Source organism: Mirounga leonina, unplaced genomic scaffold (assembly GCF_011800145.1).
Source record: "Mirounga leonina isolate KUSES-001 unplaced genomic scaffold, KU_Mleo_1.0 Mir_152, whole genome shotgun sequence".
Classification (NCBI taxonomy): Eukaryota; Metazoa; Chordata; class Mammalia; order Carnivora; family Phocidae; genus Mirounga; species Mirounga leonina.
In genome coordinates, this window is record NW_023270380.1 from 5,807,195 (window position 1) to 5,828,764 (window position 21,570).

General features: G+C 35.6%; 1 protein-coding gene across 4 annotated transcripts in view; it reads right to left on the reverse strand.

The window, feature by feature from the left end:
* The window catches only part of ARID4B (AT-rich interaction domain 4B), a 145,875-nt gene that overhangs the window by 45,966 nt on the left and 78,339 nt on the right, over positions 1–21,570 (reverse strand). For all 4 annotated transcript variants that reach the window (XM_035008490.1, XM_035008491.1, XM_035008489.1 and 1 more), the window contains exons 8-15: positions 15,601–15,739; positions 10,906–10,985; positions 9,112–9,188; positions 7,712–7,866; positions 4,727–4,799; positions 2,689–2,783; positions 1,686–1,783; positions 313–556 (exon numbers count right to left, since the gene is read on the reverse strand). In XM_035008490.1, the coding sequence (XP_034864381.1) occupies positions 313–556; positions 1,686–1,783; positions 2,689–2,783; positions 4,727–4,799; positions 7,712–7,866; positions 9,112–9,188; positions 10,906–10,985; positions 15,601–15,739 (961 nt within the window). The remainder of the gene's footprint in view (positions 1–312; positions 557–1,685; positions 1,784–2,688; positions 2,784–4,726; positions 4,800–7,711; positions 7,867–9,111; positions 9,189–10,905; positions 10,986–15,600; positions 15,740–21,570) is intronic.

Here is a 21,570-nt window from a genome sequence, read left to right on the forward strand (position 1 = left end):
GATCAGAGGAACTAAACCAACAAAAGTATACACTGTCAACCTAATTTCATGATCTAACTGTTAGCAAAAGGAAGTGCCAACCAATACTAATATTGAGAAAGGTAGTAGTTATTTTAAGAAACTCCTGCCATTACTAAAACACTAAGAAAAAATAGCTAACAACTAATTTTAAATACAAAAATAGCACTTAATGAAGAAAACGCACAAAAAATAAAGTATAACATTTTACGATAAATTAGCTATGAAAACTTTACAGACTAGGTAGAAAATATATCAAAGAAGGCATAACACTATTAACAGTATCTGATTTACCAGAGAGGGTTTAATATTTTCCTTTCTTTCAGTATCATCATCAGTAGGTTTTTCTTCTTTTGGTATTATGTTCTCCTCCTCTTCAATCTTTATTTCTTTGATTTCTGGTTCAATTTCTTCCTTAACTTTTATTTCTTTTACATTTTCACACTCTTTACATGGCTTGTTAACAACTTTCTCCGGCAATGCCATCTGAAATTCAATATTGGCCGACCTACAGTACTCCTCAAAACCATATAAGTATCTGGAAACATGAAGAGAAATTACATTTGGGAAAACATTTCAAAATATTGCTGTAGAGTTATGGTTTTTAAAATGTGTTCTTTTAAGTTCTCAGATACTCTCGTTTATTCTAGTTCAGTTCTTCCCAATCTCTTTAACCCAAACAGAAACATTTTTCAAAGAAAAAACGTCATTAAAAAACTACACTAGGGGCGCCTGGGTAGTGCCGTCAGTTGAGCATCCGACTCGGTTTTGGCACAGGTCTTGTTCTCAGGGTCCTGAGATCAAGCCCTGTGTTGGGCTCCATGCTCAGCAGTCTTCCTAAGACTCTCTCTTCCTCTCCCTCTGCCCAGCCCCCTCCCTCTCTCTCAAATAAATCTTTTTTTTTTTTTTTAAAGATTTTATTTATTTATTTATTTGACAGAGACACAGCAAGAGAGGGAACACAAGCAGGGGGGAGTGGGAGAGGGATAAGCAGGCTTCCCACTGAGCAGGGAGCCCGATGTGGGGCTCCATCCCAGGACCCCGGGACCATGACCCGAGCCGAAGGCAGACGCTTAATGACTGAGCCACCCAGGCGCCCCTCAAATAAATAAATCTTTAAAAAAAAAACTACACTAAAAGTGAAAAGATAGTCAGAATGTTAAATAGAGTAATGTAACAACAGTAGTTATTAAGGTATTAGTAGAGTATCAATCTGTTGAGCACTTCTTACATGCCATGCACTAGGCCTCTTCATTCACATGAAATCTCATTTAATCATCAGAGTAATCCAACGAGGCAAGGACTAACATCCCATCTTACAAACGAGGAAACTGAAGCTTAGGAGAATAAAGAAATGGTCCTGGAGGCACAAAAGCTAATAACTGGCAGAACCAGGATTCAACCCTTGACTTTTTAACACTTTGGCATTTTAACTTCTACACAGTACTTTCCAAATTTACTTGGCCACAAAAACTTTCTTCAGAGAATATCTCCTTGATCTAGTATTCGTAGAATACACTGTAGAAAATGCTATTATAGAGTGATTAGTCTAGTAAAAATTTCTGATTTCTTCTTAGAAGAAATAATTAGCCTCAGTTATACAGTAAATTCTAACCTGCTTTCTAGATAAAGTAATGAATGTAGGTATATCAAGTACACTGACTTACTTTTTATAAGCACATTTAACGTTGTATCCTGCAGCTGAATTTAAGACGGGGATTCCAAGATCTTGGTAGACTTGTTTCCAAACAGCTCCACTTTCAATCTAACAGACAAAGTAAAATGAAAACTCCGAAAGTAAAAGGTGGGAATATAATAAAATTTTGATTAATGCAGCATATATATGTTTATATGTGTTGGTTCTGGTCTCAAAGGAATGAAAAATAACTAGCTTAATAAATTCTAAATAAAAATTTTGGTATACAACAATATTTTAAAGTAAGTTTTAGTATTCTAACAAATCTCAGAATTACAAATGTTGAAATATTAAGCCATTTGATTTTTAAATTAGCTCTAGCGTAGTACCTAAGAAAATATTCAGGTTTCTAAATCAAAATTTGTAATGAAGAGACACAGATAAAATTCTTTAAGTAATCTATTAGTTCCCATAAAACCTGTAAGCTTAATAAATCAAAGCAGTTCTAAGGATCTTAGTAAAACATTTTATCTACAGAATACTTTTTCCCCCCCGAATAATCTTAATTGAATGGACACCATACATCATGGCGACCTTAAGTTAATTTCTTCAGTTCAACGATGATTTTTCTGCATGTTTCTACATATACATATGTGCATGTACGTGTGTGTGTGTGTGTGTCAGACACAATGGAAGAGATAAAGGATATAAAGAAGATTAACTCTCAAGGACCTTACAGTCTAGTGGAAAAGAAACATAGAAGGAATTTCTACCAATATGGTTGTGCTGTGACTCAGACATACACAGGTGGTTTATGAAAGTTTGACAAACTTAACAGTAAATCAGAAAGTTCATTTGAAAAAATCCTTAATTGAATTTAAATTTGGTCTAAGGAAGCTACCTGTTTCTAACTTGTGCTTTCCATTTTCTTTTCCTTCTACTCTTAAGTTTTTATTAGTATACAATTCTAGGTAATTTTTAGATAAGAAAACATGTATGAAAAAACATGTTTCATTTCTAACTGTAATACTTACATTATCAAATCCTCCAAGCTTGTGTACAAGTCTGAATAACTTAAAGAGATTCAAATTTCGATATCCAAGTACAGGCCGTTTGTTAATAGGTGTGCCTATTAAAGAAAATACAAAATATATTATAACCATGTTACATTTTTTATTTAAAATTACAAAAGATTCAGATATCACCACTGAATATCTGACTATATATAGTGCAAGATGTATATATATGAGAAAACAAATCCCTTGTTAATCAAAAACATGATGTCTACTTAAGCCCATTTCATTTTTAAAAATTTCTCCTACCAGATTTTCAAAACCTTATATGATTTCACTCAATTTTCATTTCCCTAATGAGCAAAACAGTAAATAGCCGATAAACCAAAATAAAATACCAACAGAACAAAATTTTTTTAAATCAAGGAAACAAGGTTTAGTAGAACTGAAGAAAGGGCTAAGATAATTAACGGGCAACTGCTTCACAATGAGAGTGATTTTCATGATACTTTCTTTGTATGTTATTAACTGGTGACTAGTCTAAACAATGATTCCAGGGTAAGACTATATGGTTTTGTTTCTTTCTAAAGGTATTTATTTATTTGAAAGAGTGCGCGGGGAGGGGGCGTCATCAGGGGCAGAGGGAGAGAGAGAATCCCAAGCACACTCCCCGCTGAGCACAGAGCCCAACATGGGGCTGCATTTCACGACTCATGAGATCATGACCTGAGCCAAAACCAAGAGTCAGACACTCAATCGACTGAGCCACCCAGGCACCCCTAGTTTTGTTTCTTTCTAATGTGGACCATGCAAGGCAAGGACACTAAAACTACCAAACCATCAGAAACTGGTAGAGGAAATAATGGGCAACTGTGGCCCTTTCAAAACAACCTATGACTGGCACGGTCATATTTTATCACTCTTTCTAGTATTAGCTTTTTAAATTTTCTTTTTTATTTATCTTATATAAAAGCCTAAGAAATTGCTTACCTTCTTAGGCCAAGCCTCCTTTCACACAAAGAAATAAGTCAGAAAGCAAAGACATTTCATATCAAACAATAAAAAGATACCTACATTACAGTAGCCACTATCACTTATGAGAGCAAAAGACAAACCAAGCCACCTTCTACTTAATCAGCAATACAAATGAGGATTTAAAAAATATTAATTCCCATCCCACAAGAAAATTAATTCCCAGGGTACAGTGGTACTTCCAAATATTATTCATTCATTTTGTCCTTCTCCTCAAGCTAAAAAGCTTTCTGCCTCTCCCCACTCCCTTTCTAGCATCTTCCCAGGAAAGGAGACACTATACTCTCCTTGAAGAGCAGATAAGCAACAGAGTAACAGGGCCATAGTTACTAGAGGACTAGGTCACTACCGTAAATTAAAGGTTAGGACCCATATCCCTTTCCCTCAATCCTTGCATTTCTTTAACAACATTAGGCAGATTCAAACAGCTAAGCCAAGGCTTACCTTGAGACTCTGTCACCTTTCTCTACGTCTAACTCTCTTTGGATGGTTTAATTCTCTGCTTAGTTCTGTGTGGCTGGGTCACAAGAAGACTTATGGCATCTTAGAGTATGAGGTCTCTCTCCCTCCCTCCCTCTCTCACTCACATGTACACATAACACAGACACACACACACACACACACACACACACAAAGACACATCCTAGGTATACCAAACAGTGATTCTGGAGAGGGAGGCTTATAACATAAAAGCACCTGTGTAGGTGCAAATAAAATGGTACTATGATTCTCATTCTGCTACTGCTCCCTAGTATTAAGCATTCTTTGGGGACCCATGGATGGGTGGCCAGACGAGGACAGAAATCAGGCCATATGGGTCCATGGCCATAATATCTATCAGAATACTGTCAAAGTCCTCATTCCATTTACTATATGACAGGTATGATGCTAGGTGCTGGTGACGCTGGCAATCAAGAAGAGAGCCATGATTACTACATGACATGAAGCTTAATGAACAGAATTCTTAAAGTATTAATTAACTGTATGATATATTATAATACTAATCATGAATTAAAAAAAAACTCACCTCTATCCTCCATAAATTTGTATAACTGCTGAAGAAAGTTCTCCCTTTCTTCTGGAAATGGTTCTATTTCTTCCTAATTTTGGTCACAGAAGAAGAGAGTATTATTTTCCTCAAGGAAGCATTTTAATAATATAAGATTTCCTACCAACAGCAGAGACTAATATTCACTAAAATATTTCAAAGGCTTGTTTTACCAAGTAAAAATTATTTCTTAACACTAAGCTGTTCAAGACCAGGCAAGTCTAGACATTTTATGCTTTCCAAAGGAATATGTCCTAAAAGGTATCTCAACAGTGACAATTCCAAATGTAAATTCTCATACAAGAAATGAGACTTAGCAAGATGGCTCATGAGCTTTTTATCATATCAGATATCTATTCTTTAAATCAGGGCCACAGGCTCAAGAAGACCTACTCTCACTTATATTAAATTGGGTCAGGGTTTAACACCAAAACTGACTCTCTTGTTGCTCCTCCAGAACTATACAGGTGTGGGTCCCCTTAGCTCTAACTACAAGTATCCTTCATTATATACAGCCCCACTGTATAGCACTTCAAGCTTAGAAAATCAGTAAAGTGGGGAACAAACTTGATCTACAATACCTGAAGATTCAGACTTAGGGAAATCTTCAAGTAATAAAATAGTTCCCCGATTTATCAATTACAAGGGAGGGACTAGCTTCTTGCTGCTGTGGCCAGGGGCTGTGGCAGTAGGGAGCTGGTCCTGAAGCAACCTGCAAGGAGCAGGGTAGTAGGTGAGATGGAGGAACTCATCAATTCAGTGACTATCATCCATTCAACAAACCACTTAATGAGCACCAGTAAGTGTAGGCACTATGCTAGGTGCTGAATCAAATAAAAGAAAAATAAGCGATGGAGCCTTCCATTAGAGAACATGATCAGGAGTAACTGCAGAGAAAGTGATACAAAATCCACATCTTACAGTTACTCTGGCTGAAACAAATTTATCTCTGATGGTAAAACTTAAGAGCATACTTTTCAAGTGATAGTCTAAATAACTCTATCATTTTAATTTTAAAAATCCTCTGTCTAATGCCACTGTTTTGACATTTACCCCTTTATTTCAAAAGCTAGCAGAGCGAAGGAAGGCAAGTTAAAAACCAGAAACAAAATCCATGTTGATAAACCTTTACGTCTGCTGGTTGAGCAGAGAAGAATAAATGACAATTATTAATTTGTTTATAAAAAACAAAACAAAACACTGCACTTCTCAATTTAAACATGGTCCACAGAGCTAGGCTTTGGTAAAGTAATCAGATATAAATCTAAGATACTATCTTAAATGCCCCCATACAATATTTGACTTTCATAAACTGCCAAATGTATTCCTGTCACAAAAATCTTTCAGTGAGGTTTGTATTTAACTTAAGAAAATGTTTAAACTAGAAACCAGATTTGCTTTTACAAAAACTTTTATAGAACACAAATCTAAGCAACAAAGATTTTAGTAACTAATATTTATTGACCCTCATTTATTTACATGTTATACCTTCTGACAGACACTATCAAGTTAACACAGAGTCCTTTACCCTTGAGGAGCTTATAGGGGAGAAAACAGACAGTAAGTGTGGGTGGGGGTTTTAAATAACAAAAACATGCACAAGGAACGGTATCAGGTTAGATTAGCAAATGGAGTGATTGACTTTCCTTGGGTGAAGGAGGTGATACTTCACAGATGGCTTCCCTTTACAGAGGTGACATGTTAATAAGGTTCTGAAAACTGAATAGGAGTTTGCCAGGCTAAGTGGTGGAGAACAGGGAAGGGCACTGTAGGTAGAGGTACTGGTATGTGTACAGGTTGAGTAGAAACAAGGTATGTAATTTAATATGGCTACAGCATCAAGTTCAAAGTGGCAAGGGATGCCAAGAGAAGGGATATGAAGGTGGGGCCGGACTGTAAACGAGGTTCTATAAGTGAAACTTGACTTTTAGGGTGATTAAGAAGCTATTGGGGAGGTTTTAAGCAAAGGATTGCTTGTTCATTTTGGCATTTTAAACAGAAAGCAGTGGGGAAGACTAAAGCCGAGAAACTTTTACACTACACACTGTCATCATAAAGCACTATGTCATAAAACATAAACTCTAAAACAATCCTATTTCATCAATAGTTGTTCATTACAGTTAGATGGCAGAATTTAATAACTTACCTAAAATACTACATATTGACATTAACTTACTAGTTTCCTGAAAACATTCAGTCCAGTTTGCTTGGTGGTCAAATATACAGCCTTCATTATCTGCACCATTCACCAATAACTTCTAGGAAGTATCATTAACAAGTACAGTGGTGCAATGTCACTAGTAATATCATGGACATCTTTTTTTGGTACTTATCACTGCTAGACCTAAAGTACCATTTACAGTAATCTAAAACTTTATTTCCTTGATCCATATAAATTCATAGATGCTTTATTTATGATCTAATTAGAACTATCCACCCATTTGTATTAGATATAATTATTTAAGATTCTCTCAATCAAAGAGATATTAATCCTTTTTTGCTGATTATTCTTTTAATAATACTAGATAGAAGATATATTTTATACTTCTCTAGGTATTTCAATAAAATATGCAGATGAAAACACTGTAGGAGGTGACGGCTGGCCACACAATGATGAAAAGCATCACTCTGATGAAAGCAGTGCTGAAAGCAGCACTTTGCTACATTAGGTGGGTATTTCCCTTATTATCTGATAAACCAAAAGCACGGCAAGATTAAGAAACATTTCTGAGGTTACCGAAATAACTATACTTAATATTTTTAATTTCCCAAGACCATATTTCTATTTTAAATAAGCAAGCAAACTACTTGGTTATGATGGATAGCACAAGCACATTTTTATTACGAAATATTTCTGATACTAAAAACACTGAAGTGATTGATGACTTTGTGCCAAATCCTAACTCACAGAGGAAACCCAACTGTTACTCTGAATTTTAAAAGACATCAACTGTTTGCCCTTACCTCTTCTTCACTGCTATTATCCTCCTTTTCCTTTTCATCATCTTCCTCCTCCTCTTCTTCCTCCGCCTCACTGCTAGAACTATCTTCCTTCAGTTCAGTCTTCCAGTTAGCAGGAATAGTTCTACTTTTATGAAACTCAAGGGCCTGATCGAAGGCTGCAGAGAGGACCAAAAACTATGTGAACTGGAGAAATTAAGACAACTGATTTGTCTAGTAACATTAAACAAGATAAAAAATTAACCACTGTGCTAAAAGCACGGACATTTATCAAGTGTTTGCTGTGTGCCAGGCACTGTTCTGTAGCGACTCATTTAAAACCCAGCAGTCCTAAGCATCGGGACCCAATTTATAGATGGCAAACTACTGCTATTAGAAGGTGACTTAGGTTCAAACAAATACAAACGAAAAGAGCAGTTTTCTTCTTTTAAACAAAAATTAAACATGCCTAGTATAAACAACTTTAAGACAGGTAAATTTCTGATCATTGGTCCAACAAATGACTATTAAACAGCATTATATATCAAGCACAGAGCCACTGTATTGAACACACAATAGCTGAAAATGTACTATAGATATGTTATCTTCATTCCTAGTAAAACATGAATTAAAATTATATTAATAATTAGCTTAAACCAAAATTGGTGAGACACAATTATTTTTGTTTTACAATACATGGACATGAACTCTAAGCCACAAATTCTTGGTGATTTTTAACTAGTCTACATAGCATATTATCAGATTTGATGAACCTGGGCAATAAGAAAGTTGTCTACAATGCCAAAAACCAAGTAAGAAAGGCAATTACGGCATATTCCTCAATAAAATATAACTATTGTAATACTATGAGAAATGCCAAATCAAAATTACTTTTTTTTTTTTTAAAGATTTTACTTATTTATTTGACAGACAGAGAGACAGCACAAGTAGGCAGAGTGGCAGGCAGAGGGAGAGGGAGAAGCAGGCTTCCCGCCGAGCGGGGAGCCCGATGCGGGGCTCGATCCCAGGATCCTGGGATCATGACCTGAGCCGAAGGCAGCCGCTTAGCCGACTGAGCCACCCAGGCGCCCCCAAAATTACTTTTGATTCCTGTTTCTACCATCCTCAGGAACTAAATATTCTATTTACTAGGCAAAGCAAGTCTATGGTAACTGGCTGATGATCTAGTTCCTTCCCACTCTTAGATTACTGTCCCTGATTATAAGCTAAAAAAGAAAAAGCAGCCCTATAATAGCAAAAGACACACAGATTTACAAAAGTGTAATTCACACAGAACCAAATGGAACTTCAAAGACAGAACTTCAAAAATATGTATTCTTTTAAAAAGCAAAAGAAAGTTTGATCTTCAAAAACACTTCAGCAGTTTTTAAATTAACCATAAATTATTCCAAGATTATCCTTACCTTGTTTTAATATAGCATCAGGCTTTGGTGCAGTGTCACTAGTAATTTCATGGACATCCTTTCTTGGCACTGAAGTACTACATTTTTTTTTTTTTTTAAAGAAAAAAAAAGCCACAAAAACACAACAGAGATTAAGAGTCCAATTACACACCACAGAAAGATGCTGAAAATATGGAAACATTAACATTTACATGAAAGTGACTGCACAGTGTTGCAATTCCCAAATGAAATGCTAGGCAGGATATTAAAATATGTAATCATCTACAGAACGACCCCTCCTTGAGAGATGTTTTACGAGGTATTCTCAAATATCAAAGAGTCCCTGGCTAAAGGCAATAAGGAAAATATTGATCCTGCTATCCAAAATAATAATAAATGAAAATATCTGGAGAGCAGGATCAATCCAATAAAAAAGAAGTCAAATAGTAAGAATTTGCCATTATCTTGGGATAATCACAAGAGATTACTAAATTTAAGACTGGAAGAAAATGTACTTGTTTATAATATAAATGTTCTTCTAATAACTGCTTTTAAACTGGATTCTAGGCTCACAAGCAAACTTCTAATATATAATTTAAGATCCTTCATGGAACTCTCCAACCATAGGGAGGGGGTCAGATGCAAGCAACTGGGAGAGTTTCTATCATATATATCACACATACCTCCTATTTTACAATAATAAATCATTGTTCTACATCATTCAGCTCTTCTGCATTTGGCTTACATCAATCAATCTACAAAAGCCTGAAAACCATTCCAAATACATTTTTCAACCTGCCTATTTTTTTAACTTTTTATTTTAAAAATTTCAAATACATACAAAAGGAAATAGAATAGCGCAATGAACCACCACATACCCATTACCCAACTACAATAATCATGAACTCATAGTCACTGTTTCATTTATATCCCTATACTTCCCTCGTGGATTATTTTGCAGCAAATCCCAGATACTATATAATTTGATTTATAATATACTTCTTATGAAGGTTTGAAAGAAGTCTTTTTAAAAATCATAACAAATACCATTACTACACGTTTAAAAATTAACAGTAATTTCTTACTATCATCCAACCAGTATTCAATTTCAGTGTTCAAATTTCTGATTATCTGTTTTGTTAAAGTGGATTTCATAGATTGTTTTTAAAAATCACTTTTCAGAACCTGAATACCCAAACATGATCATTTTAAGGTATAGACACAGAATAAGGCAAAGTATAAAATATATGACTTTTCTAGTCGCACAATTCTAAAAAACAAAACAAAAAAACCCCATAGAAATCCGTAACTCAGTTCCAAAAAAGTTCTATAGGAAAAATCACTTGAACACTTAACATACATTTATAGTAATCCATTTTAACCCTTAGAACTGCAGAAGTCAAATGTTATACAACAGGTATCAGTATAACCAGTGGACAGAACTAAAAATATTAGAGCCCAACTAAACATTCCAGAATAATAAACACATCAATAAATATATAGCAATCAAGTATTATAGTAGATAGATCTAAATTTGCCTCAACAAATCACCAGCTACTATACAGGCAAATACTGATAAACTAGGTAATACTGAGAGTCTAGAAACTCTGGGAGTTTAAAAAAAAAAACCCAAATGAACAAGGAAAGCAGACTATAAGATCACTTAAATGATAATATGAAAAAGATCTTACTTCGTTTAAAACATTCTGTATGATGAAAAGTAAAAGCATAAGTCATTAGAAAAAACTAATTTATCATTTATCTTCCTAACATGGAAAAACAGCATACTTTTCATCCCTAGTGAATCATACTTACAATTTGCCATCTTTGAAAGATCGAACAAGAATATTGTCTTTTTTCACAGCAATTTCATCACTACAATCAGGACAAACCACCTTTAAAAAAAAAGTGTAAAACCATTAGAACTAAAAGCAAAATTTACAGATATTTACATAAATATCAACTATTTAAATCCTTTCAAAAAACAGTTTCAGCTTAAAGTTTAAAAACTAATTTTAGTTTATAGGGTAAACAGCTACACACATGTGGGAATACACACAAGTAATTTTAATTTTACATCCTCTATCCTTCCAGCTCTCTGGATTCCCCACACGGTTTTTGGCACAGGCTTGTGTTGAAAGCAGAAGCATGGCCATGCCTAGACTGACACTGTGGACCAAGTTCTAGTCAGAAATAGAACACCGGGATGAAAGTGGAGGCTGGGGTGGAAAACGAAGGTAAAGCCCGAGCCTTAGCAGAGGGTGTGCAGCACGGCTAGGAAAACAGCGGGAACCAAAACGGGAGCCAGTATCAGAACCTCAATCAGAGCAGTCTAGATCTTAAAAAAGATACAGATGAGGTTCTACTTACTATTTACATTTAAATATGTATAACAGGCACCAAAATTTCTTCATAATACTACCCACTCTAAAAAGTAAACATTTTAAAAAAGACATGCAGGCTGTGTAGGACTGATCACTCCCCAAGAGAGGACTTAGCTGGAGCCGCCTCAGCTGCTATTTAAAGTGAGGTCAAAGTGGGCCTTCCCAAAGGCTAATGCAAGACACCTATAAATTTTTAGTATTTCAATTCCAAGACAGCCCACTCTGTACACCAAGAACAAGTTAAAAGAATAGTATATTTCTAAATGAAAAATGAGCTAAGTAAGTATGACAGGTTTGTCCTAAGGATGGGCTTATCGGCTCTGAAAAATGACACAACCGTACATAAAGGCACGTACTCTCACCACAGGTCAGAAAGGAGCTAGAAACAGGTTAGTTCTAATTCAGTCTTTAAGAAGTTAGTTAACATTTTCCATAACTGCAACTGCATTGCACTAAGCATTCTTTAAATGTTGACGGCATTCTGAATGAACTCCCTGATGAAAGTCTTTTATACATTATTAGCATCGAGGGAAACTTCCCTGTCATGTCAAAAAAAGTCTTAAGTAAATACTTAGCATTTGCTCATATACACTTCTTGTGACTCTACAGATACTGACTGCCACCTCGAGGTACTGTACTAGATGCCGGAGAAAAAGAGACCAAGTCAGTCACTGCTCCTCCCCACATGGAGCTTGCACCCTATAGAAGACAAGCACTAAACAAGTAAGTGCACGTGTATTTAACTGCTACTGTGTTAAGTCCTTATCTAGGTAGTCAGGGACCACTTTCCTGAAGACCCAACACTTAAGCTCAGCTTTTAAGACTGAGTAGGAGAGGCGCCTGGGTGGCTCAGTCGGTTAAGCGTCTGCCTTCGGCTCAGGTCATGATCCCAGGATCCTGGGATCGAGCCCCACATCGGGCTCCTTGCTCGGCAGGAAGCCTGCTTCTCTGTCTCCCGCTGCCCCTGCTTGTGTTCCCTCTCTGTCTGTCAAATAAATAAATAAAAATCTTAAAAAAAAAAAAAAAAGACTGAGTAGGAAATGGCCTGACAAACAATGTGCCTAGATGCACATGTGTGTCATATAACGGGTGCGCTGCAAGCAATGGAAACAAATAATGGGAAGGGCCAGAGACAGCAAGCACTGGAACCCGCCCCAGAGAGCAAAAGAAGGTCAGTGTGGCTAACTTTCTGCCTGGACTGATTAAGAGAGTTAAGAAGGGTTCAGGTTTTTCCAGTCTTTTAGGTCATGAAAATTCTTAGGGATAAAATCTAAAATCTTTAAGGAAAGGCTCTGAAGCAGGGTAATGTTATACTAGATTTGCCTTTTAAAAATTACTTTGAGGGGCGCCTGGGTGGCTCAGTCATTAAGCATCCGCCTTTAGCTCAGGTCATGATCCCAGGGTCCTGGGATCCAGCCCCGCCTCGGTTTCCCTGCTCCGCGGGAAGCCTGCTTCTCCCTCTCCCACTCCCCCTGCTTGTGTTCCTGCTCTCGCTATGTCTCTGTCAAATAAATAAATAAAATCTTTTTAAAATATTAAATTAAAATTACTTTGAAAAAATGAAAATAAAAAAATTAAAATTACTTTGGGGATGCCTGGCTGGCTCAGTCAGAAGAGCATATGACCCTTGACCTTAGGGTCTTGAATTCAAGCCCCACGTGGGGGGTAGAGATTTTAAATAAATAAAACTTAAAAAAAAAAAAAGAATAAAATAAAATTACTTCGGCTGTTTTTAAGAAAATGGGCTAGAGAAGGGCAAGAGTTGAAAGAGATGAAGCCACCACAATCACCCAGGTGAGAGAGGTGGTGGTGACTCAGACAGAGAGTGGTGGCAATGGCATATTAAAGGAAAGAGAATATTAGAGGTAATTAGGGAAGTGAAGAGATGAGTGAGCAGAGGATGCTCAGGTTTTTGTCTTGTGCAAATGATGTCATTCACTGTGAGATGAAACACTGGAGGAGGGCCAAGTTTGGGAAGGAGGGAGGAAAGAATACATTTAGTTTTAAACTTATTAAGTGTTGAGATGGCTGAAGGACAGCCAAATGGAGATACCAAACAGATACCCAAGTCCGGAGAGCTCCATGGAAGTCTGAACTGTAAGATATAAACTTGGGAGTCAACAGCCTAAATACCAGGGGCTTAAACTTGGCTCTAAAACTGTGAACAAAATCTACCTTTTTCTTTTTTTCTCATGGGTTTGGCAGTCCTCCACTCTACCACTGAGCTATCGAAGGACTCACACTTTCTCATGGGTTTCAAAAACTACGCATATGGTAGCTTTGGCCAGTGCTGCTGCTGGTGTGTAAGTGGTTCGTTTTCCATTCTGCCACAGGAATGATAATCCATATTTCATCCTGTTCACTCATGTGTGTGATTTCCTTGGTCCCTAAGGCATTTCAGTTTGTTAACTCTGCAACCGATGCTATAAAAGGGGATGAGATCACCCTAAAGAGAATACAGAGTGATATATTCTGAACCTTGCACAGCAACATTTAAAGGCTGGTTAGAGGAGAAACAGTGAAGGAAAATGAAAAGGAAGACTGCGTGAGTCATGGAAGCTAAGATTTCCTTCTGTTAAAACGGGGTGAATACCCCGTATTTTTCAGTCTCAGGATTCAATGCGACTACTTATGTGACCAGCTTCATACAGTGCCTGGACATGGTAGGTGCTCAACACATGGGGGCTACTTACAGGTCCTAGGAGTACAACTGTTTCCTAACACAGTGATATTACTAAACACTTGTAAAATTTACTCAATTTATAAAAACTAATTTTAAAAATTGAAACCCAAATACTATTTATGTGATTATGTTGACTGTTCAATCGAGAACACAAGTTCACACTCTAGTTGACAAAAATTATTCATAACTGTCCAAAAGATCTCAATTTGGAGGGGGAGGATCTCTAAGATTCTTTAAATAATACTGTGATGGTTCCTACACCAATTACTGACAATTCAACATCATAAATCCTTAAATATTTTCCTTATCATCAAGGAAACTATTTAGAAGCTATGGGCGAGAGAATCTTAATACTGAATATACTAACAGTGAAAAATTAATATTCCTGTCATTTTAGAAAAAGACACACAAAACTGTTTTTTAAAACATGTTTTCAAAAGAAATTATTACAAAGAATCTTAGTGCTTTAGGAAAAAAGAAATGATCATATACACTGACATTTGTTTTCAGCTCACCATTAACCAAGTTACTTAACCTTCCCAATAATCAGTCTCCTGATCCCTAAGTGAGGATAAATAATATCACCTGCCTCACAGTCCTTGTAAAGGTCTTTTTTTTTTTAAAGATTTTATTTATTTATTTGAGAGAGAGAATGAGAGAGAGAGAGCATGAGAGGGGGGAGGGTCAGAAGGAGAAGCAGACTCCCCGCTGAGCAGGGAGCCTGATGCAGGACTCGATCCCGGGACTCCAGGATCATGACCTGAGCCGAAGGCAGTCGCTTAACCAACTGAGCCACCCAGGCGCCCAGTCCTTGTAAAGGTCTTAACAGTCCTTGCAGATAGCAGGTATCCAATATCTATTAGGCTGATAGATGGGTATATGCAGAGGTACGAAGGTATCATAAAGTATTTATATTTATTAAAACAAGTAATTGCCCTCTTTAGTTTTAATTGTAAGATACAATATGTTTTAATTGTAAGAGCTAGCCATTTATTGGGCAATTACTTTGCGCAAAACACTGAACTGATAAGTATTCAGGATAAAGAACACAAATCATGTTCACTGAAAAGAACGATAAGTAGACATCATTTGCAGACAACAGTAGAAAAAGAAAGATTCTCTTCTTCTGCAGTCTTTTGCATGATGAATTTAGAAGTTTTAAAAGTTTGCATTATGAATCTTCTACCCAAAATAGAGAGAGCAGTATAATGAACTCCCACATACCTACCCTCTAAAATTATCATAATTTTGCCTTTCTTGGATGACTTAAAAGAGTTCTTGGTACTCAAAGACAATTTTGAAAGTAATCTTTGTGTAAACTAAATGACGCTAAAACCATTTCCCTACTCTGTACCTATGAAAAACACTAGTAAGATTATCAATTGTTTTCTTCATGAACCTAAATAGTTGAATTTTAAACTCTTTTATACTGAAGTTACTCACCAATGCAGGAAACCATAGTGCTTTCTTTTTATCCAAACTAACGTAATCTACACATACAACTTTTCCTAGTAGTTCATCGATCTGTTTCCTATCATCCTCATCTTCATCACTGGAGGATGAAGACGACTCTTCCTCTGGTCTAGGGAAAGAAAAAAATAAGATATTTCCATTTATCTTCACAAAGAATGAGCATACCAAGTTGATAAATATAGGTAGTCTAGAAATCTTAGCTCATTTTCTAAAACCTACAGAATGGCAAATTTAAATTTTTAAACCATTTTCTAAATTTCTAAAGAATAACAAAAAGGATTATCATTAGAAGGAAGCACATCATTTTCCTAAACATCCTTTGCGTTTATTTAGTGCTACTCTAAAAGGTTAAGGAGGGGAGAACAGAACAGAGTAACAATGGTCCCCAAATTCTCAAAAAGCTGAAGGCCCCATACGAAACATCCCAGTACTACACTAAAATGTTTTAGATCCAACTCTCAGATTAAGGAAGTTCTAAAGATAGTAATTTTATACTTCCAGTACAAAGCTAATTTTAAAAAGGGGAAGAAAGGTCTTTATTTATTGGGGGCTTAGGGTGGGAGAGAAGACAATCTGATAAGAGATCACCAATGCTACCCTTAATGTCAAATATACACAAACCAGGAATTGATAAAATGTACAATACTGTTATTTTGTATTATGTTAGAAATTCCTTTCAGTTTACATTGTATATTGGACTAATAAATTAGAAAGAAGTTCACTGTCGACAGAAAAAGGAACTATCTAAAACCATCCACTTGTTAGACAAAAGCACAGCGAAAAGTAAAACTAAAAAGGAAAAAAAAAAACATAAAACAAACAAAAATTCAGCTCTGAATCTGGTTCCAAGAAAGCCCACAATCAGTGTTAAAGAAAGATTCTAACAAGTGAGTGCTCAAAACGCGCAGAGTAAGCAAAGACACTAAGAAATGAATAGACTACAATGTACGTTCTTTTTTACAAATTAAATAGAAGAATGGTTAGTATTAATTACCTACAGGGATGAAAACATTTTTGAGATAGTTGGCAATGACCAAGTTCACTGATAAAAAATGTAAACTGACAGATTATTTTAAAACCTTAAACATGATTTAACTATTCGGTTGACTGGGACAAATCTAATATACTCTAAAATTTGTCTTGATGCCTTTCCAAAGGGATGGCAACATAATGTCACTCCTTTATATATTTCAACATAATTATAAAAAAAGCAGAAACTACTATAATAACACTAAACATTTTAGAGTGATATGGGAAGTATCACTATTTGATTTCAATGATCAAGGGACTTAATAATTGTCCCCTGGTAAAAACAAAGCAAATTTTCAAGTTTGCTGCGGAGAACTACTGTATTTCAAATGGCACCTAAAGCAATTTAAAGTAGGGACATGGAAAGTAAGTAGGAGGTAGGAAAAACAAATATACCTTCATATTAGCAAAGCATAAAACCTTAAAAATAGGCACACAGCTTGGGACAGTAATGAAAGACATCCCAAGTCTGAGTTCTAATTGATTAGAAGTGTTTCTCAAGGGCAATGACTTTTATCTCTTCACTTTCTAATGACTATGGAAGACATCCAACCTTAAAACCATAATTACTGCTTTTCTAAAGAAGCCATAAAAAACTTATTCAGCTAGGATTTAATGGACACTCTTCATGTCATTATCATTAGCAAGATAAAAGTCCCAATATCACGGATAACATATATCAAATCTGTAAAACAGAGAGAGAGAAAACTGGGCTTTATTTGCCTAACAAAGTCATCTGCATCTTTATGAAGATTCTCATTTCTTTCTTAAGACTTAACAAGTGTGAAGACTTCAGACATCAGAAAGTGACATATAAAAAAAAAGTGACTGCCTACATAAAACACCTATCCACCTTTCATATTAAATGTCCAAGTTCCACTCTAAAACCATTGCCCATTTATGGACTAGATTTCCTGTCCACCCCCTACCCTAACCCTGGCAACTGAAGACTTTGTTCCAAGAGTACTCATTTCTCCTGTATCAATTTTTCTGCCTCTACTACATTGAGTCCCATCAGCATACTGTTATTTCCATCAATATGCTATTATTTCTCCCACTTAAAAAAAGAATCCCTTGACCTCACCTTCTCCACCAGCTACTGCCACCTCGTTTCTCAACTCCCCTTTGCAGCCAAACAGCTTGGAATGCTCTACTCCTCGACATCTGGAAATGTTTTGACTCCTCTAAGTCTCTGTTCAAATGTCATTTCAGTTAGGTGACCCTGACCATCTCATTCAAATTTACAACCTGCCTGCCCCAATCTCTCGTCACTTTTATTCTTTACCCACAGCATTTACAAATCCATCATACTATATAATCTACTTAGTTCTTTCTTACGTTTTCTCTTTATTGCCCATCTCCCCTATATGAGAGAATATAAGCTCTAAGGGCAGAGATTTTATCAATGCCTGTTTTATTCACTGATATATCCCAAGTACCTGAACAGTGCTTGGCACAAGCATAGATATTCAATAAATATTTGTTGAGTAAATAAATGAACTGAATAGATTTATTTCTTTCTACGATGGTTATTTTTAATTTTATTTTTCCTGAAATCACAAAATGTATACAAGCAATATAATGTACACAACCAGTTAAAACCACACCACTATATATACCTAAGGCTCCTTTAACTTTTCCTCTTGGAGGAATTTAGCCAAGAAATAATTTACACAAGACACTCAATAAACTGGTGAACTAAAATAAATGAGCATCAAAAATATTTTAAGGGGTGCCTGTGTGGCTCAGTTGGTGAAGCATCTGCCTTCGGCTCAGGTCATGATCCCGGGGTCTTGGGATCGAGCCCCACTTTGGGCTCCCTGCTCAGCAGGGGAATCTGCTTCTCCTTCTCCCTCTGCCCCTCCCCCTGCTGTGTGTTCACGCACTTTCTCTCAAATAAATAAAAATAAAATGTAAAAATAATAAACAATAATTTTAAAAAACATTTTAAGGGAGCAAATACAGAGCAAGCAGAGAACCTGCTTGGTTTTATTCCCCTCTGACAGCGTTGCTGCTTCAGTGGTAAGGTGGTATTTGTTTACAGAGCCAGAACAAAATAATGCACTGTTTGTGACATAACATCTGATGCTGCCACTGGAAACAAAGCTAACTACTCGGGAATGTTTACCACCACAGACTAATAGCTAATTATTTAAGGGGACTGCACATCACTATTAATTGTAAATTAATTGTAAACTAAGTAGGAAGAACTTTAGACAAGACGTGTGCCAAAGAACAGCAAATGACAAGATGCAAACAGGAAACTGACTTCAATCATCCTTATAATTTCAGGCAAGTAACTCAGTTTCAAATTTTGCACACTAAATTAAAAAACCTGTATTAGTCAGTATGAGAAAGTCTAACGAGGTACAGCTCCTTAGAAATATGGACATGTATATACTTACCAATAAAAGGGTTTTATTTTTTCCCCAATTTTTAATCAAGAAGGAAACTAGAATCAAATTCTCGTCTCAAAATAAAACAGCAAACAATAAAAAAAAATCTTCTAGAATTAGTGGTACTGGTTACATAATCTGTGAATACACTAAAAACACTGCACACTATACACTTTAAAAGGGTGAATTTTGTTATGTTAATTATATCTCAATGAAAAAAAATTTTTTAAAGATCTGCAGACCTAAAAACACCAGGTACACATCACTACTTTACTGGATAAACTTAGTACTGTCAATAGGTAAAATCCCTCCCCACAAATAATCACTAACAAGAACCATTATAAGCTTTCTTATGCTTTATTCTTTTTCTGAAGGAGAAAAAAAGTAACAGCAAGCAGACTGATTTCTACTGTAGCAGCTGCATATACACTTTTGCCAGGTTATTGGAAAACACTTTTGAGAGGTGAGGGTACACAAATGTTTCTATAATTTCAGGTAATCTATTCTTTAGGCAGAATCAAACAAAACATCTGTATATGATGGTTAAATTATAAGGGCAAAATTCAATCAACTTATACATTGAATGATCAGTAACTTTCTTTAAAAAATTAAAAGAGAATGATAATCTTAGGAAAATAACTTCAACATATTAGAATTTACTAATTAAAGGTAGAATATAAATAAAACTCAATTGAAGGAAGGTGTCAAAAATAATTTTTGACTAGCTGGAGGCAGATTAACTGGTATGTGCATTAACAGTTGCTAAAAGAAAATAAAAGTAGTGATATACTCATTAACAATAGAGTCTGGGGAATCCTGGGAAGAGATAACCTTATTTATCTCTGTACAAAATTAAATTTTAAATGACAATCAGAGAATCAAAATGAAGACTTTTTTAGTTGAGTAATGGAAGAGGAAATGAAGGTCAGATAAATAACCGTAAGGTCCAGGTCCAAGACTTTGTTGTAGGAAATCACTCAGAAAGGGGTGAAAGAACTTTGAGGAACTGTAATTAAGGAGAAGGGAATTTCCAACTGTGGTACTTGCCTGTGGTGTCTACATACCATGATATTAAGATCTCTTGGCAATGAGAGTGACCACCATAGTGAGGGGGAAGGAAGAGCAAGTAAAACAAGATTACAGATGAGAGGGGCTTCGTTTCCTACAATAGTTAATTCTCAACCTCTGATCTGCCTTCTTGCTTTGCACATATGCTATACAATCCCAACAGCAAATCTTTCATTATACAGAGATTCTCAACAGGAAAATCACTAACTTAGAATGTTTGCGGTAGTCTTTAGAAAGCAAAGATCAACTTGCTCAGTGACAAATGCACGCTTTAGTCTCATCTAAAAGGGAGACCTCAACTTACAGTTTTTTTAATACATCATAATTCTGGGTCATTTTTGAAGATCAATCTAGGTGATAATCTATAAATTATCTTACTTTAAATTTATTTTTACACATGTAGATGACAGTTGAAGAAAGACAAAACATGTCTAAATGTTAGATGTAATATTTTTAAAAAGAATTTTTGGTAGATACAAAAACTTTTTCCTACAATATGCATATAACATAATATGGAAATGTTCTAAAAAATTCAAATAGTATAGCCCAAAACAGTTCCACTTATCAGACATAAACACTGTAAGCAGAATTTTTATATACTCACATATAAACATTTTTATGAATGAAGTCATGTCACATACTGGTATTTCATGAAAATTTTTGCATTCAATATATGATGTTTCATATCTAGTATTTACACAGTGTTTCCTATATAAATACTTTAAGGATATGAATTCATTTAATCTTCGCAACAACTCTGAGAGATAGGTTATACTATTATCTCAATTTTACAGATGAGAAAATTGAGGCATAAAGACTAAGTAATCTGCCCAGGGTTATATAGCAAGGAAGTGGCAGAGAGAGTTATTCACACCCAGGCCACCTGGCTCCACAGTTCACACTCTTAACAATCAAGCCACACTGCCACTTTCGAAAGCTAGAGAAGCAGAAATCTTCACTAATGAAATAATTTTACATTAAATACACCCTACCTCACTATTCTGACATCACCAATCATAATTAGAAGTTGACTACAGAACTATGGAAGACTCTAATGAGCAATGGTAGGTAAAATTTTAATACATAATTGAAATCACTAATTTTCAAAGAGACAGCAAAAGGTTTATCTTGTAAGTGCTTCAGTGAATATCCTACGGCAATAAAATATCCCTCTGGAAAAACTGATAACATTATTAGATCACAGTAGCATCAAATAATCACAACAGGATTCCTTCATATGAATAATGCTATCATACATTTTCATTTATTTTTCTTTCTGGATAGAACAAGTCATATGCAGAAGAGTAAATAATTGTTATACCCTGAATACCCTAAAGATAATCAAGTCATCAGCAAGCTAAATCACAAGTGAGAGAAATTATTCACTTAGTAATTAACTGAAAAACATCTTCTAAAAATTTCAGAGTTAAAAAAAAAATGCATGGTC